We start from the raw sequence: 14,260 nt of genomic DNA, 5'->3' as shown, positions 1-14,260 counted from the left end.
TAATAATTTATTAATTAATAAGAGTTTTAATTGAAAATGTAAAATTATAAGATCCATTTCTGGTCTTGCTCTATCAATGGATAATTCATCTTTTAATTTGATATTCAAAAAAAATCTAATGAAAAAAATTTTTTGTATCATATAATACTTATTGAAAAAGGTGAAATCAACAGAGAACTTTTAAACGGGTGCATTCAAAATTATCTATAAATTAAAACTGATTTTTTAAAAAAAATTTTAAAATTGGATATTTCAAATTAAATAAATTAAGGAAGTAGTAAGAAATATTAAAAAATAATATTAAATATATATTAAACATTTTCAATAATTTGATTTTTTTACCTGTATATTACGGTCGATAAACCAGTTTGTTTCAAAATCATCATCATCTTCACCAAATGGATTGATTAATTGTTCTGCTACCTAGGGAAGATATAATTCCGTTATTAAACAGTTTTATTTTTTTTTTGTTTGTCTTGAGATTTTATGCGTAAAAAATACTTCTTTTGTCATGCACTAATGTAAACACTTTAGATTACTATCCATGGACTATCATCTGAACTTATAAGGTAAATTTTTCGACAATGACTTTTCTTGCTAAATTGAACTATACGAAACATGAATCGATAAGATAAATAGTTAAGTAAGTCCTGTGTTAAAAAATATAATTTTGTACTTGTTTAAGAATTTTACATTTTACATGGAGAAGTTAAATATTGCTTCTTATGTTCTTTTTTTTTTGTCTTGTTTAATCGAATGACACCAATACGAATCGAAAGGACTGATGCCTTAAGGTTTGAAATGGTGCTCTTTGTTTGCATAAAGAATATCATTTTTCAATTGCACTTATTATTAAGATACCCCTTATCACTTAACTATTAATCCCATCAGCTTAAATTTTACTTCATTCAATTTAGTATAAGAATTTCATTAAAAAAAATGCCACACGTGTTCTTACAAAGTAAAGCAAAAAGTGCGCATGTGGCATTTCAATAAAAGTACATTTTATACATAAACGCATCGCAACTTTTAAACTATATATTCCATTGGCTCGCGTATATTTTCATTAAATTCAACGTAAAAAACACACTGGAAACACTGTGTCACTTGCTTAGATATCAATATTAGATGCGTAAATTGGTACAAGTACAAATTTATTAATTTTTTTGTTTATAAAAATTTTATAACATTTGAACTATTTGTCTGATCGTTTCAGGATTAGTTTTATTCAATTCAGCGAAGCAAAAAATTCATCGGAAAAAGTTACTTGTTTGCTTGTCTGGAAACTTGTTTGCTTACAAATCTTTCTCTCATTTCACTTAAAAAAGGAGGAACCGTACAAAGGAGTGTAGAGAAGTTTTTAGGTATCATTTATAATAACATTATAAATATTTTGGTCAAAAAAAAATACCTAAGTAGGTATATTTCTTTGCTCTAAAATACACCCTTTTCCATGAACATTGCTAGACTAATTACGAACTAAATGAAATTAATTTGCAATTGATTAAATTTATAATTCATTTCATTATTTAATTCATGAAATTGGATTCAAGTAAATATAATCATGGAATATGGCATGCATTATTGAACTTTTAATGAATTGAACTTTTATAACACTTTTAATGAAGCAATATATCAATTAAATGTATTTAATGTAACAATATAACAATCATCGAGAAACAAAAATGATTGAGAAGTAATAGTTGTGGTAGGTGAGCGAATTGAGCAGGTGACATAGATTGATTAAAACAGAGAACTACAAACACAAAATATCAAATTTAGTTAGTTATCAAACACATCATTCAAAATCGTTAAAAAAAAACATTTAGAAACAGGACATCAAAAATTTTCTGAGATTGCCTTTTTGAAAGTCCGCTATTATTGCTATGGGTTAAACATGAAATAGCCTCCCAATAAAAATTAAAGCCTTTTATGTATGTTACTAAATGTGTAAGAAGTTTTATGGTTCTATCATTAAAGGTGTGGTTCTTTCATATATCTCACCAATCTGCCGTGCTATAAGTGAAGTCCAACTCTTAAAATACGTAACTAACACGGGGAACTACTCGGTTTGGTATGTGATACAGGAAAAACAATTTACAGGGAGAGCATACTCAGATTTAACAGAGCATCATATATGTACCAGCGCATGCGCATAAGAAGCAAAATTACTGTCAGGAGGTACGTCACCTGTGATCCGGTTGTTGGGCAACTCTAATTGTATCGTTGGGTGCGATTTAAACAGATTTTTAATCAACATGGATGATGTAAATGGTTTCTCAAAGGAATATCTAAATTAACAAAACAGCACTGTTTATCAATAGTGTAAAAGTGTAGAACAGACCAATGATAAATAAAGATAAAACTTTTTTTCTTTTCCCCAACCCCAGCAGTGGTTGGAAGGAGAGGAGGTTGGAAACCCATTTCAAGAACTTAAATTGTTGTGCCTCTAAATATTGTTTTTTTTCCTTTATACACAGGGCCCAGACCAAACCTTGGGAGACTGGTTTACATTATGCCTATGGAAGATAGCCTTCTTCTCTTATGTAGATTCTTTGGTTGAGCGACAGTTGCTTTTGCAGTTTAATATAGTAAGATAACAAAAGAAGGATTTTGTGGAATATGAATTCAACTCCACTAACTCAATAAAATGGAATTCACCTCATTTCCTGATTTTTCAAAAGGTGGTGAAATAAGAATGGAAAACTCAGTTGTAGGCAAACACATTTTGTCAGTTCTTAAACACACCATGGAATATAATTTTTACGGATTTATACATATGTTTAATTTATTCATATGTATGTAGTCTTGGCTTAATGCATTCTAAATTAAATTTATAATTCCTAGAGTGAAATAGAAAACCATCCTCTTTGCTATAGCTTTCAATATCAAAATGAAATCCCCCTGGAAAATCTGGGAGAATTGGCAGCTATGTGTTCGTACAATTTATTTTTTTTCTTATTTAATAACTAGCATTGCACCAGATTATTTCTGATGCAAAAAGTAGAACATCACAAATACGATGAAATAAGAGAAATAATGGATTTATTTGATTTTAAGGCTCCGTATTTTAAAGCAAACAAGAATGGAACCACACCACTATTCAGACATGGCATTAAAATAATTGAAATCAATATTTCTGAAATTTTTCACAAAATAAATTTATTTATGTTTGATTCTTTCAGTTTGCTTATTTATAAACTTCAAAGCACAAAAAGAACATAGTATTTTTATGTCATAGAGAATTGAGAGGATTTTTTAGCCATACGTAATAACAACCAAAATAAACAACAATCTCAACAGTTCTGTATATTTCTGATAGTAAAATGTTTAAATTTAAAGAAGTAAAGGAAACGAAAATTCATACTTTCAGCCATCCCAAGAAGAAGAAAAACTGCAGAAATGTATAGATTGGAAAATAAAGATCCACTTGATGTCCAGGATATCCTTGCTCGGGATCCAGGAATTGACGGCCCACCAGGCAAGTTACAAAAAACAAATGAGTCAGGAGTGTTACGACCTAAGAAAAGGATTTGAAGAAATCGATGTATGTTACCGTAAAATTTCATTACATAATTCAATTTACTTTTTAAAAAAAATTGAAATATGTAAATTATTATTACAAAATTATGGTCGGGTCTTTTCTTGCTGTATCAGAAGTTTTGATACATTTAAAAAGATGTAATTTAAATAATTTTTATTCAAATTAGTAATTTTTATTCAATGGCATAAACAGTTTCAGTATAAAATATGTTTAAATTATTTCTCCACAGTAAGCAGTTCATATTTTTAAATTAGGTATTTGTTAATAAAAAATTGTTGAATTTTGAATTTGCGAAAATCTTTGCATTTACTTTAAATAGTGCATTAATTTTATAAGTGTTGCTTCAAGTGCTTTTTTTAAAATTCTATTTGTATATAGAAACACGGTGGCTCAGTGGATAGAGCATTCGCCTCCAATGATGTAAACCAAGATCGAATCCCAGTGATGGCTGGTCGATACGAATTCCGCACCTGGCTCGCACCGACCACTGTGCTGGTGTAAAATATCCTCAGTAGTAGACGGATCATGGATTAGAGTCCCCTTGCCGTAAGGTTAACCGTAGGAAATTTTTGTGGTTTTCCTTCAATGCAACGCAAATGAGGGGTTAGTTTCATTAAAAAGTTCTTAACGATGGCAAATTTTTCCCAAAACTTGATCCAGGAAGAACCCTCGTGTTCTGGATTGGGTTTTAAAATTACAAGGCTATGAAGTTGGTAGTCGTTAACACGAAAGATTGGGCTGACTGTTCAACGACGGTAACAAAATAAATTTAGAATATGGATCTCTTAGTCAGAAAGTCAATTATTGACGAATTTCGTAAATACTTTCGAATTTTTTTTTCTTAAAAAAACTGTCTTGGTTTCCCTAGCAAAATGCCATACAAATCACACATTTTAATACGTTCTTCCGTTTTTCCATGCTATTTGATTTTTCCAAACCATCAGTCATCTTTGAAACATCTATTAAAAACACTACAGTTCTTACTGTCGTAATTAAAAGTTGAATTCAAATGGCGTTCATGAAAGCAGTAAATAAAGTATTGATTATACAAATATTTACTGACATTTAAAGTCATTCTTAAAGCAAGAGAAATTGATTACTTACTTGTGTGTAAACTAGTGGAACTGTTACCCAATCATGCCCCCATAAATGACCAGTTTTATTACGCAAATTATTCACTTCCTGCAAAACAAAAATATCGGAATTATCATTTTAAATCAATTAATTAATCATAACATTTTAATTTCTAAATTGAATGTTTCTTCATATATTCATGCAAACAGTGTTTGGTTGAAAACTTTATTTAAAGCAAATATTAATTTTGTCTTTGAGTTTTGAAATCAAAATACTATTGAATAACAGTGCATTGTTATTTGTTAAACAAAAATATTGAATTTTGTGGATATCTTTCATCTGTCACGGGATAAGTACGTCGTCTGAACATTTTATAAATTCTAATCTAAAAATTGCCTGAAAATTGTTCTTTATTTTACTAAGTTTTCCTTTGTTTTTCTATTTCATTTCATCATCAAGTGGACATATTAGAGCTCCAAATATTTTCTAAATTTTAAGACAATACCCGTAGCTTTATTTCTTAATTTTTTTAAACAAATTTGTTTCTATTTTTCATTATTCGCAAGATTTATAGTTCTTTTTGAGTATTTTTAATTCCAAGGGAAAAATTTCTATGGAATTTTTTTCATTAACATTTCTTAACAATTTTTTCCCTATCTAGACATATATGGGACTGATTCTAAATTCTAGAGCAGAAATCCCCACAGAATATTTTTCAATATTTATTTCAACTATTTTTATTCCATTGTAATTAAACAAATGTATTCGTTATTAATATTCACTTAATTTATATAATTATTCTTCAATTAGTAATTACGAAAAATTCTTTTTTGGACAAAATAAGAAGCGATAATAGTTATACTTTTTCGATCTACTAAATTAATACATTATTTTTAATAAAGTAGTAAAAGCCGTTTCCATTTTAAATAAATAAAAAAGCATGAGTTAAAATGAAATATGGATAAAAAGTTAAATTTTAAATGCCTAAAAATGGAATAAAATCACTTACATCTAAAAGCTGTTTGACGGGCTCCCCAGCTGTTACTCGTCCTTCTTTTACTGCTGCACGAATTAAATTGATGAACCATGTCAATGGCACCCAATGTTTATTAAAGTTGAGTTCGATTTTGTCGTAAAGTTGTTTTTCTTCATGTGACATCAGTCCTGATTTCAAAGAACAGTAATGCATAGATTATAACAGATGCAAAAGCACGAACACGGTTACAGGAAATAATAGCGCATCTCCAATAACATTTTATTAACCCCTTCCTTCTCGCTCCCGTGAAAATGACGGGAACAGATTTCACCCTCTATTTCTCGCTCCGTTGATATTTTCGGGGTGCAGTGTTCAGTAGTAACGTGCCAGTAAGAATAAAACTAATTCATTTTTTTTGCCCGGAAAGCATTTTATTTCTAATTTTACACACCAGATGGCAGTACCAGGATATGTTTAAGGTAATTGTAGATAGTTTATTTTTAACTAGATGTCTGCACTATAATCAAATACGTGTATAACATACGCGTTTAAAAAAATAGGCACCTTTATGACTGTTTTCTTTAAAATTAACCGATCGTTAAGGAGTTAAACTGAAAGATTTGATTAATAAACAAAACATCAAAACTCCTAACAATTGCTGAAACCACTAAACTCTTATAGTTAACGACTTTTTAAATTGCATTAGCTTTCCATTTGTAAAAATTCGATGTAAGATTACAAGAATTTTTAGTGAAATTAGTTAAAATTTTCATCAAAAACTTAATTAATAAAATTCATCGTAACTCTGACAATTGTTTAAATGGATAGATAGACCAACAAGAAAGGTAAAATTCATTCCAAAGTTTGAGAAGAAAAGTAAAGTCAAATTCTTGGAGATCGCGTCGTATGTCAGATGCAAACTGTAAAACTTTTGAATTATTTTCTGCTGCATATATTTTTTAAACTTTTGCAACACAATAATGAAATTTAAATATTTTTGAAAAAGCCGAGAATAAAAGTGTTTCGTAAAACTAAAACTAATGCAATGTTCCTTTTTTCCGATAAATTAAAGAATATTCCTCTTTAAATTCGTGAAACATGTGTTATAACATTAAAACTTAAATAGCATAATAAACATTAAATTTTCTAATTTTTGTGATAAATATTTCATTGGATCAGTTCGGCAACACGGAGCCTTTGAAGCTCGCTCCAAATTCTTTCAACTTTTTGAAAATAAACAATCGCTTGAAGATCGACTTTTTCAACAATCTAGTTCATTGCTTTTACGTGGCGTCATTAGTCGTTAATTTATAATAACTTATTAATAATAGTTGAAATAATTCTGTCAGAAAAAACTACCTTAAATGAAAAGTTGAAATGCTTAAAAACAATAAAATTCAAGATTTTTAGAAAATTAGGCAACATTCTTACTGAATCTGAATTAATCGTTCTGCTTAAAATGTACCAATCGTATTCTCAATTTCTAAATGTACATTGAATATGAATTTTCATTTTAATGGAAAAATTATAGTAAAAATTACTTTCGGTGTAGTGTTTGAAAATATTTTGTATTTAAAAAAAAGCTTGTTTTCGAAACATTATAACTCAGCTCAAAATCGTTTGCTTATAACAGAAAGAGTATGATGGTATATCTCCTCTCTTCTCTTTAAACTAAAAGCGATTAAACTTTTTTATCCGTTTTTAAACGGTATCGTCTGATTATCTTGGTGCGAATTTCATATATTCCAAGTCAGGAAACTGAACCATTGAAATATATTTAACCAATAAGTTTATCTTCTGTTTAGCATTAAAAAAAACAGTATTTCGACATTATATGGCTCATGCAACGTCAGTATAACACTGCAGATAGTTTATGCAACATATCTTTTTAGAATATTAATGTTAATTGCGCATATTATAAGAGTCACTCATTAATGATATTAACAAAAAAAAAATCAGAATCAAAATAATATTTTTAAAAACCACGTTTGTAGTAGAGAATAATAATTTAAAAACAAAAATTTGAGAAACGAAAAGCGGGGGGCGCATGAAATACATAACAGTAACAGTATGTGTGCTCAGTGGAATATGTGTATGTATATCTGTAATTGTATCTGAATGCGTATGCGGAATATGCTTGCGTATATGCATGTGCATGTGGATGTATATGTGGATGTGGATGTGCATGTGTATGAGTAGGAAAATGTGTATGCGTACTGTTCTCCACTACAAAAACGTGGTTTTTAAAAATATTATTTTTATTATTATTTTTTTCACTCACTTCCAAAATCTCAATTTTTTCACTCACTGTACACAAAATTTATCAACTGACGTGTGGCACTAATTTGAAATAATCGAATCGACAACAAAAGACAATCGCGAAAATATTAATTTTTCTTTAATTTTATTTTACTTTGTATGTCTTTTTTCTCTTCATTTCCATGCATTGTCATCCAATTCTGAACTATGTGCCAAATTTGAAGTCTGTAGCTAGTCGGGAAGTTAGTTTAAAATCGATTACAAAATTCCACCCGAACAGACATACACGAAGGCAAATTGATATAAACGTGGTAAAATAGATAATAGTATTAATTTCGTATGATGTGAGAAATTTTTAAGTCATTTAACTATACAGAGTACACTACCTATATATTTAACTATGAAGAGTATGCTAATTTATATGTGAAAAAGATTGTAGCAACTTATACATGAAAATTTATAATAGAATCAAAAGTTCTTAATAAAATGATGTTCACTTACCTGCTTCAACAATGTGTGAGATAGTGGGAAATCGTTTCTTGGCAGATCCACTTATTGTCTGAAAGAGTATGATAGTCGCCAAATTTACGTATCTAACAAGAGTTCTCCTTATCATTCTACCTCGGTCATCGTTGCCAGAAACATACATTAAAACTGTGTGAGCCACCCTGCATTAAAAGCAGTTAAACATTTTTGTTATTTAAAAGAATTAAAAAAAAACATTTTTAACACTTCTATTACGGCAATGGTGTGACTTTGTACCATCTTCTGCGTTTAGAGTTCCCTCGCAGCACGAAAATTGAAATACAACGAAAATTCCTCAAAAACTTGTTTATTTTTCTTTAAAAAAATACAAAGCAATTCCATTCTTTTCTTATTTGTCATATACCTGCTGGATACATGTTCTTGTACGAGGTGATTAACAAAAACTCAATTAATGAGCACGGAGCTCCAGGTCATGGTACGAAATCATGCACGAAACTGAAAGGCATATTCCGACACAATTGAAGTGCTTAGTGGAAGAACCAGGTAAGTGACATTTTTATGGGCATTTATGAATCAGTGAAAATAGCAAAGTGTTTTCATCAGTATGGCTATGTTTAATGTAACAAAATTGCTTTTGAATCTTAACATACATTATACACATTAGTTTTTAGTATGCTTGCATATGTTTTATTTCCAAATTAGGCAGTGGTAAATAAAATAAGGCAAATAATTATTAGTCCCGCCTCCTAAAAAATCGATAATAAAGTAATTCAGAGACTACTTTTTTTCTTGATCTGATTATCTCTCTGAAAAATTTAACTTGACTGGTTTTTCCACAAATCTCTTCAATTAATAAAGCTAAAATAATTTCATTTATTTATTTATTATTATGTCTTACCCTTTCCGGTGGCTTCATGTTATAATATAATTAAAAACACGTTTTTTCTTGTTCATCTCATTAGAATAGAGATTAACTGTATTTAGCATCACTTAACGTGATGATATTGCTTGCAGCCAACTCATGACAGTCAAAAATTAACTACTATCAAGTATTTTTATCAGCTCTATATCCTTTCAAAGGGTGGTAAGACACTTATTTCCACAGTATCGGTATTAAAACTGCTTGATATTGGCGAAGTTTTAATAATTACAAAATACATTGGCATTTATTGCATAACCCTATAATAATTGGCATTTATTGCATAACCCTTCAACATTTGAGGTTCGTGTGAAATTTGCTTGCATATATTTTATTTCCAAATTAGGCAGTGGTAAATAAAATAAAGCAAATAATTATTGGTCCCGCCTCCTAAAAAATCGGTAATAATGTAATTCGGAGACTACTTTTTTTCATAGCCTGACTACTTTTTTTCATAGCCTGATTTTTCATAGCTCTGAAAAATTTAACTCATCTGGTTTTTCCACAAATCTCTTCAATTAATGAGGCTAAAATAATTTCTTTTTTTATTACTTATTATTATTTCTTACCCTTTCCGGTGACTTTGCGTTATTATATTATGAAAAACGCGTTTTTTGTTGTTCATCTCAGCATAATGGAGATTAACTGTATTTAGCATCACTTAACATGATGATATTTCTCGCGGCCAACTCATGATGTTCAAAACTTACCACTATCAAGTATTTTTATCAGCTACATATCCTTTTCAAAGGGACGTAAGACCCTTATTTCCACAGTATCGGTATTAAAATTGCTTAATTTTGGTGCAGTTTTAATAATTACAAAATACATCAATATAAGACATTATACCTACATTAGTATATTTGGCACTTACTGCGTAACTCTTCAACATTTGAGGTTTGTGTGAAATACATTTATTAGTGGCAGCAAACTTAATCTGAAGTTTTAAAAATAATTGACACCTTTATAAGGACTTAGGGCGCTTTTTCATTACACGACACGATACCGACAAAATCGGACGACAAATGTGTGAACGACTATGTCTTTGTCGGATCGTTCAAGCAATTGTTTTTTCACTTGTCCGATATCGTTAGTCCGAGAAGTAGAAATTCTTGTTCATTTAATGTATTGAGTTTGAGTGTGTAGAGACATAAAATTTAAATAATTTATTTGAACGTGTTTTGAAAAATTATAAGTTTTAGTTTTGAATTCGTTTTGGCAACGGAGTTAGATATATAATAAATGTTGTTGTGTTCTAAAATGTTTAAGAAATAAAATATGTTATTTTTTTGATAAAATTATTTGTTGTATCGGAAATTGGCATTCATTTAATTTAGTTGGCACAAAGACCCAACAAGTGAGCAGTTGCTTGTGTTCTGCTGTGATTTTTTTCTGCAAACTTTAAATATGCCGGATGATAATCGTCGTCTCAAACTTCTTACTTTATTTTAGAAGAAAAAAGCTAGCAGTGCAGAAACGTTTTTGGGTGCACGAAATGGTACTTACGTATTAACGCCACCGCAGCTACGGATTTGGCGGTTTTTAAGTGCCGCTAATCTACAGCCTTTATTGGCGCAACTTTTGCAACAACGTAAGTACGAACGAAATAAATGAGGCAAGATATGTTGAAGAAGATTTTTATGTGCTTTTCCATAAGCTACAAAAAGTCCCAAATAAAATTTTTAATTACGTCCGAATGAGAGAAACCAAGAACAAGAATGATGTTAATGAGGAATAATTTTTATATGGCTTTTGAGTTGGCGTCTGCTCGTCAACTTACGTCTGTAATCACTTAACATTACTTAAATTCTTTAAATGTTTTAAAGTATTAACGTTTTTTTTAAATCGAATTAAAATATTAGTTTAATTTAGAATAATCTTTTTAGATGATTGTTTAAATGAGTTTTATCAAATTTATCTTATGAAGCCGCTCTACCATGTTTCAAAAAATGTTTCACTTGAATCAGGGAGCAGACTTTTTATTATTCAATCAAGCAGAAACCAGTAGTTAGATCGAGTTCTGTTTGAAATACATAATGGTCTTTATTTACCTTCTTATCAAACCATTACTATTATACAAAATACCATTTCTTCATTAAAGCATATAATGAATTTATAAAAATTTTCAATGAAACTTTTATGATTGTTTAAGTCTTTCAACCTCACTATAATGTAAAAAATGCAACTTCATAAAATTAAAAATTTATAACCAGACATGAGAATAAATTATATAAAACTTTTATTTTAAAATTTTACATTTGACATGATCTAATAAAAGATTAAAATTGATTAAAAGAATAAAATAATGATATCAAAAGAGGAGATAAAACAGGAAAGATACACAGCAACTAATAAAATCGCCACGATTTGAAGAGAAATTTGCTTGCCTAACCGACATTCGATTCCGACAAACGATATCGCCTTGTCGGATACGACATAATCGTTATCGTATCGGTGAGTGAAAAAGCGCTCCGTTGCTGACCATGTATTTTACTTGACCCTCTGTCGTTCGCCGACAATCGGATCCGTTTTGTCGTTATCGTGTCGTGTAATGAAAAAGCGCCCTTAGGAGCATGATCATTACTCTATCGACCTCAAATTTACTGTTTAAAATAATTATAAGTAGTTGTTGAAAAAGTTCTTCTAATTCTAATTCATTGAAATATTAATACATTATCTTTGCGACCACAGGAAAAAATATGTTCTAAAACTACGGCAAACCAGTTGTCGAATTCTCATTAAAACTGCACCAGTTACCATAATACCAATAGTACATATTACCGAAATTAATTGTCACCTGCGTATGGCAAATTTTCTATTATTTTTTTTATTTCAATTAATACGTATTACTTATAATAATTAAGCTTTGGTATGAATAATATGCTGAATAATATTTCCAAAAGAAATCTTTTTTTCATTAGCATTGCTTTTTAGTTGATAGGTTGTTTTTTTTTATTTAAATTTAAAAACATTAATTCAGTATCATTGTCGTCCATATTAGTATGGCAAGATTGCGGGATATGAGGGTAAGCAGATGTGACTAGGGTGGAAATAATTTTGACATTGTCGAAATTAAATTTATGCTCAAGATCACAACAATGTGTAGCAATTGATGATTTTTGGTAATGCATTTTACTCTGATTTGCCTCTCTCGGCCACTGTGATTTTTCTTGTTTGTTTCGCATTTTTATTTTACCATTTTTCGTTGGCAACTTTACGTTTTATATTTCAAATATCTCATTCACGTCTGGAAAGTCTTGAAAATGGTGCCTGTTTTGAAGCCCTTGAAACATATCGACTGCTTTTTTTCTTCCAATTTTTAAAGCAGATGAAGTTTTTAATCAAGTAAATGTAATCCTATTTATAAAAGCTTGGAATAAAAACTAAGGCATCTTTATATGTTTTACTAGAATCATTACTAGTTAGTTTCTTCTTATTTGCTTTTAGGAAATAGCTTTTGTTCCACTCACTTATACTTATTATTTCTCAAGGAACATGAAATTAATCCTTTTAAAACAAAAAAAGTAGATATATGAAAAAGGTTAACGATCATTGTCTCTTACCTGTCTGGCCACGGGAGGTTAAGAAACTGATTCCACCATCTTGAGACAACAAATGTGACGTAGAAACCCAGGACAAAGGACATGGGCAGGAGACCTGAAGTTTGATCACAGTACAACGCTACCTTTTCAAACTGCCTGCAAAGAACTATTAGATGATTCTAAAAGTGAAACGACTATTCTTTTTTTTTTTTAATGTAATTTGAATTTTTAAAGAAGACATAAATTTATTTCAAAGGACTGGAAGAATCTAAAATAGGTTATTTGTTACAGAACACTGTTATAATATTCAACCATTTGCATGAAAAATAGGTAGAAGTCAAGTCAGGAAAAATAAGTTTTTAGATAAATTACTTGTATGACTTAGTAAAATTAGTTATATAACTCTGTTCTTCAAATAACTATTTTTAAAAAAAAGCTAAAATCATAAATCAGTCAACACCTGTAAAACATGTACAAGAATACAAATTAAATCAAACGCATAGTAATATTAAAAGTTATTTAGACAACGACGTAATACTTCATTCTTTGCACAATTACCATTTTTATTAACTATTTTATGTGATTCTACTTCTTAAAGAAGTTACTCTGAAATACATACTTTCAAATACTTGTATTCATTTTAAAAGAAGCTGATTTCTACTCAATATATTATTTTCAATAAATTTTCGCGAAAACAGCTTTACGATTGGCAAACAATTCTCTTTAGAATTTTCAACATCGAAAAGACCTTACAAAACATTGATTTACGCTGCATTTATGAGGTCTTACTATTTATTATTGCGAAGTCAAGTGAAGGGGTTAAGGAATGTAAAACTTGACAGCTATTAAATCTCAAATTCGTCGATACGTGCAAGACAATCCAGATTGTTCTACGAAAAAGGTTAAGTGAACGGTAAAATAATTTTACCTTGCAAAAATCAGTTCACGAATCACCGATATTTATTCGGTTGTATGATGGTTTAAAAGTGCACATCTTAGTTTCTGGCAGCGCGTACTAAGTCATGTCATAGGTAGAAACTTTTTTTATCGGAATCTTACGTTCTTTCGAAACTTTCTAAAGGGCTTTAAAGTTTACTGAAAAATTATCTCTTGGAGTTTCTAAAAAATATTTTTAAAAGAATATGGCCTTAAATAAGGCGAGCATTGAATATGGTGTTAGCTTTTACGTTCTTTTATTTCCACAGACATACAGAGACGAACGATAAACAAAACATTAATAACAAGAAAAAGTCGTTTGGTTGCCTAGCAACCAGCTAGAGTTGCAGTTATTATATCAGCAGACGATTTAAAACAATTATTCAAACTAACTGCTTATTGATGACGGGACATATGGTACCGATAAAACTCGAGAGCCGTTAATATGCAAATTTCTAAACTAATTTGCAAATTAACTAGGGTGATCTGCTTAAGGGTGGAATCAAGAATTTTCTGCAATTTTT

General features: G+C 29.7%; 1 protein-coding gene across 4 annotated transcripts in view; it reads right to left on the bottom strand.

Moving 5' to 3' along the window:
* LOC107438534 (bestrophin-3) overlaps positions 1-14,260 on the bottom strand; it is a 50,787-nt gene that overhangs the window by 18,497 nt on the left and 18,030 nt on the right. For 2 of the 4 annotated variants that reach the window (XM_043040461.3, XM_087159327.1), the window contains exons 3-8: positions 12,822-12,956; positions 8,355-8,521; positions 5,628-5,782; positions 4,649-4,726; positions 3,368-3,520; positions 343-423 (exon numbers count right to left, since the gene is read on the bottom strand). In XM_043040461.3, coding sequence (XP_042896395.2) covers positions 343-423; positions 3,368-3,520; positions 4,649-4,726; positions 5,628-5,782; positions 8,355-8,521; positions 12,822-12,956 — 769 coding nt within the window. Of the gene's footprint in view, positions 1-342; positions 424-3,367; positions 3,521-4,648; positions 4,727-5,627; positions 5,783-8,354; positions 8,522-12,821; positions 12,967-13,728; positions 13,842-14,260 lie in introns of those variants that run through there. The other 2 variants (XM_087159326.1, XM_087159325.1) reach the window with 2 other exon arrangements.

Source organism: Parasteatoda tepidariorum, chromosome 3 (genome assembly GCF_982258835.1).
Source record: "Parasteatoda tepidariorum strain Cologne lab strain chromosome 3, Ptep-v5.0, whole genome shotgun sequence".
NCBI classification, from domain to species: Eukaryota; Metazoa; Arthropoda; class Arachnida; order Araneae; family Theridiidae; genus Parasteatoda; species Parasteatoda tepidariorum.
The sequence above is the reverse complement of the archived record's forward strand: the minus strand, read 5'-3'. Positions and strand labels throughout refer to the sequence as shown.